At 37.6% G+C, this 3,024-nt stretch overlaps 1 protein-coding gene across 1 annotated transcript; it reads right to left on the bottom strand.

Moving 5' to 3' along the window:
- Positions 1 to 611: 611 nt before the first annotated feature.
- LOC309553013 (olfactory receptor 5B21-like) lies at positions 612 to 1,544 on the bottom strand (the record flags this gene model as incomplete). The annotated part of the gene is made up of 1 exon (XM_082253915.1): positions 612 to 1,544. One exon carries the CDS (start codon positions 1,542 to 1,544, stop codon positions 612 to 614), a length of 933 nt encoding a protein of 310 aa, XP_082110041.1.
- Positions 1,545 to 3,024: the final 1,480 nt, after the last annotated feature.

Genomic DNA, 3,024 nt, shown 5'->3' with positions numbered 1-3,024 from the left:
CCAAAAGAAAGCTCTGTTTGTGGGGAAAAAGGCATACATTGTATTTAGGTACAGCATCGCACAACCGCGCAATTGTTTGTTAAAATAACGCAGTGCCGAATTGCAAAATATGGCCTGGTCATTAAGGGGGCAAATCCTTCCGGTCTTAAAGTGGTTAAGTAATGGCAATCTTATTCTTTGTTACCTTTTTGCAGCTTATATTTTTGACTGGAATTTGTTATTAAATATGAAAGAAAATGTTTATTTAAAATACCAAGCTTGTTTATTTATTTTATTTATTTTTTTGTTTCTAGCTGTCTTGTTGGGGAGATTTCTTTACTCTCTGTTTCCGAGAAAAGAAAAAGTGAGGGAAAATCTTCTCCAAAAATGGTCATTTGTCAGTTGAACAGTTGTCCCTAATAAAAGATTTCACCAAACCTCCTGTTTCAGTGGCAACTTTAAAATGTTGGATTCCTTTCTATCGTGGTGACATTGGTTACCGCGGGGCTCATAGTGTGAATCTCCACAGGGGACGCAGACTGCAGTGGGGTTCCAACCATGGGTTCCAACCTTTTCTCATGTCATATGAATTAAAATCATGTATTTAAACCCTAGCATTTATAAAATTCTAATTACATGTGAACTTTATGTATTGCTTGCATGATGGCCTTTTTCACCTCTTGGTTCCTCAAGCTGTAGATAAGAGGGTTCAACATTGGGGTCATAACTGAATAGAAGACAGAGGCCACTTTGTCTTGTTTTTCTATGGCAGTGGAAGGTGAGCGCAAATAAGTAAAGAAAACTGAAACATAGAAGATGCTGGCACACACGAGATGGGAAGAACAAGTACTAAAAGCTTTCTTTCGTCCTTCAGAAGATGTTATGCGACATATGGTGTTAAAGATAAGCGTGTATGAGACCAGGATTGCTGACAGTGAAAAAAAACAATAACAACCAACAAATAGAATGGTTAACATGTTGCAATGAAATGTTTTGGAGCAAGACAACAGGAGTATGGGAGGGACGTCACAGTAGAAATGGTCTATAAGATTCGAACCACAGTACTGGAGACTGAACAAGCAGCTGGTCTGCACAACTGACTGGAGGAAGCCCATGAAGAAGGAGACACCGACGAAAGACAAACATTTGCTTTTGGTCATGATGGAAACATAATGAAGAGGGTGGCAGATAGCAGCATAACGGTCATACGACATACTGGAGAGTAGAAGAATCTCGGTTACTGCTAGGCCAGCAAAAAAAAAAAATTGGATGGCACAACCATTAAATGAGATGGTCTTCCTGATGGACTGAAGGTCAGACAACATTTTAGGAGTGATAGATGTAGAGTAGAAGAGGTCAACTGCTGAGAGGCAACTCAAGAAGTAATACATTGGAGTGTGAAGGTTGGAGGCAACAAGGACAAGAAAAATTAAGCCAATGTTTCCGAGTACGGTCACAAGATACACCATCAAGAAAAAAGTTAAGAGGAACGGGATGAGTTCTTCATCATTGGTTAGTCCAGTAAATTCAAACGCCGTCACCTGTGTGTTGTTTTCCATAGCCATCAAGCTTTTTCTAGATAATAAATAAACCTAAATGTTGGAAAATATGGGCATGGATTTTTCCATAAGGAATCTCATGCAGAGAGAAAAATCTAAGCTGTTATAGCTGACCTCCTTCTAAATAAAAAAAGCCTAATCATCTTGTTGACCTTAGCATCACTACTTTTTCGGTCAGCAACAAAGAACAAGCATACGGCAAGCAACGTTAGAATGAGGTAAAGAGATTGATCAACATACATGTTCCACATCAGGAAGTTTTGAAGACATTGGATCCTCATGATAACCAGGCAACTATCATTTTCAAAAGAGAAGAAGAAGAATGTTAGCCATGTTGTTTTTGTCAAGAAGAGTTCTTTCACACTGGTGGCAGTGCCTACTGCCTTCTGAAAATATATTTTCAAGGGGGGTATTGCAATGGCCTACAGGCATTTAGGAAGTGATCCTGGCCCTTCCTGAATGTCTGTGACCTAACAACACTAGGGTTGTTGGTTCGAATCCCAGCAACGACACTACTTACCTGGAGTTTGCATGTTCTCACTGTGCCTGCGTTGGTTTCCTCCAAAATACACACTAAAGACACACTGGTAGGTAAAGTGGCCAGTGTATGAATGAGAGTTAGGGACCGTAGATTGTAAGCTCCTTGAGGGCAGGGACTGATGTGAATGTACAATACAAGAGTAAATTGACAGCACTATATAATTACTTTCAATAAATTTAAAAAAAATAATCTCAAGGGGAGTTTTTCATTAAAAATTGCTCTGAAGCACAAACCAAGCATTTGGTTTGTGTTGGCAGCGAGCTTCCATTGACCTCCAATTGATCTCATTGGCTGTCAAACTCTGCAGGGCCAGTTACAAAACTGTGGGTTCGAAGCAAAATATTGTGGCCGTGGCATGTGTACTGCCCTGTCCAGCTATAAAGATAGAATTTAGGTGGAGGGTCCGGGGGAGGGGGGTTAAAAATTGGAAGTCAAGTGACTTCAGCACAGTGGAAAACAATTAGGAATATATTTATAAAGCACCAAATGTGACATTCACCACATATACACTGCTGGTGTATATAGAATGTTTTAAATATCAATGCTTGGTAAATGTCATATCCCAAGTTATATAAAATTGCCCCTTAATTTCACTAATTGAGCTACTTAGGCAAAATGTACTTGTTTTTTTTTTTCTTATTTTGAAGTGTGTTTTTTAATTTGCATCTTAGGTAGCTTAGTTTATTTAATTTTATGTTCTTCAATTTTTTTATCTCATTTGGTTTTACTATCAGTTTTTTCTTTTTATTAAAAGCTTTTCAATGCTTGGCAACTGCCACATTCTATGCTTCATAAATTTGTCCTTTAATGTCAGTCATTGAGCTACCTATGAAATATTTCCTTTTTTTTAATTTGTTTTTGTTTTATATTTTGGATTGTTTTGTTTATTTAATGTTCTGTTTGCACATTTTTTATTTTATTTTTTACAGTCATTTTATTCTTTTT

Source organism: Pelophylax lessonae (assembly GCF_965119305.1).
Source record: "Pelophylax lessonae genome assembly, chromosome: 4".
Taxonomy (NCBI): Eukaryota; Metazoa; Chordata; class Amphibia; order Anura; family Ranidae; genus Pelophylax; species Pelophylax lessonae.
This window is presented reverse-complemented; position numbering and strand designations above follow the sequence as displayed.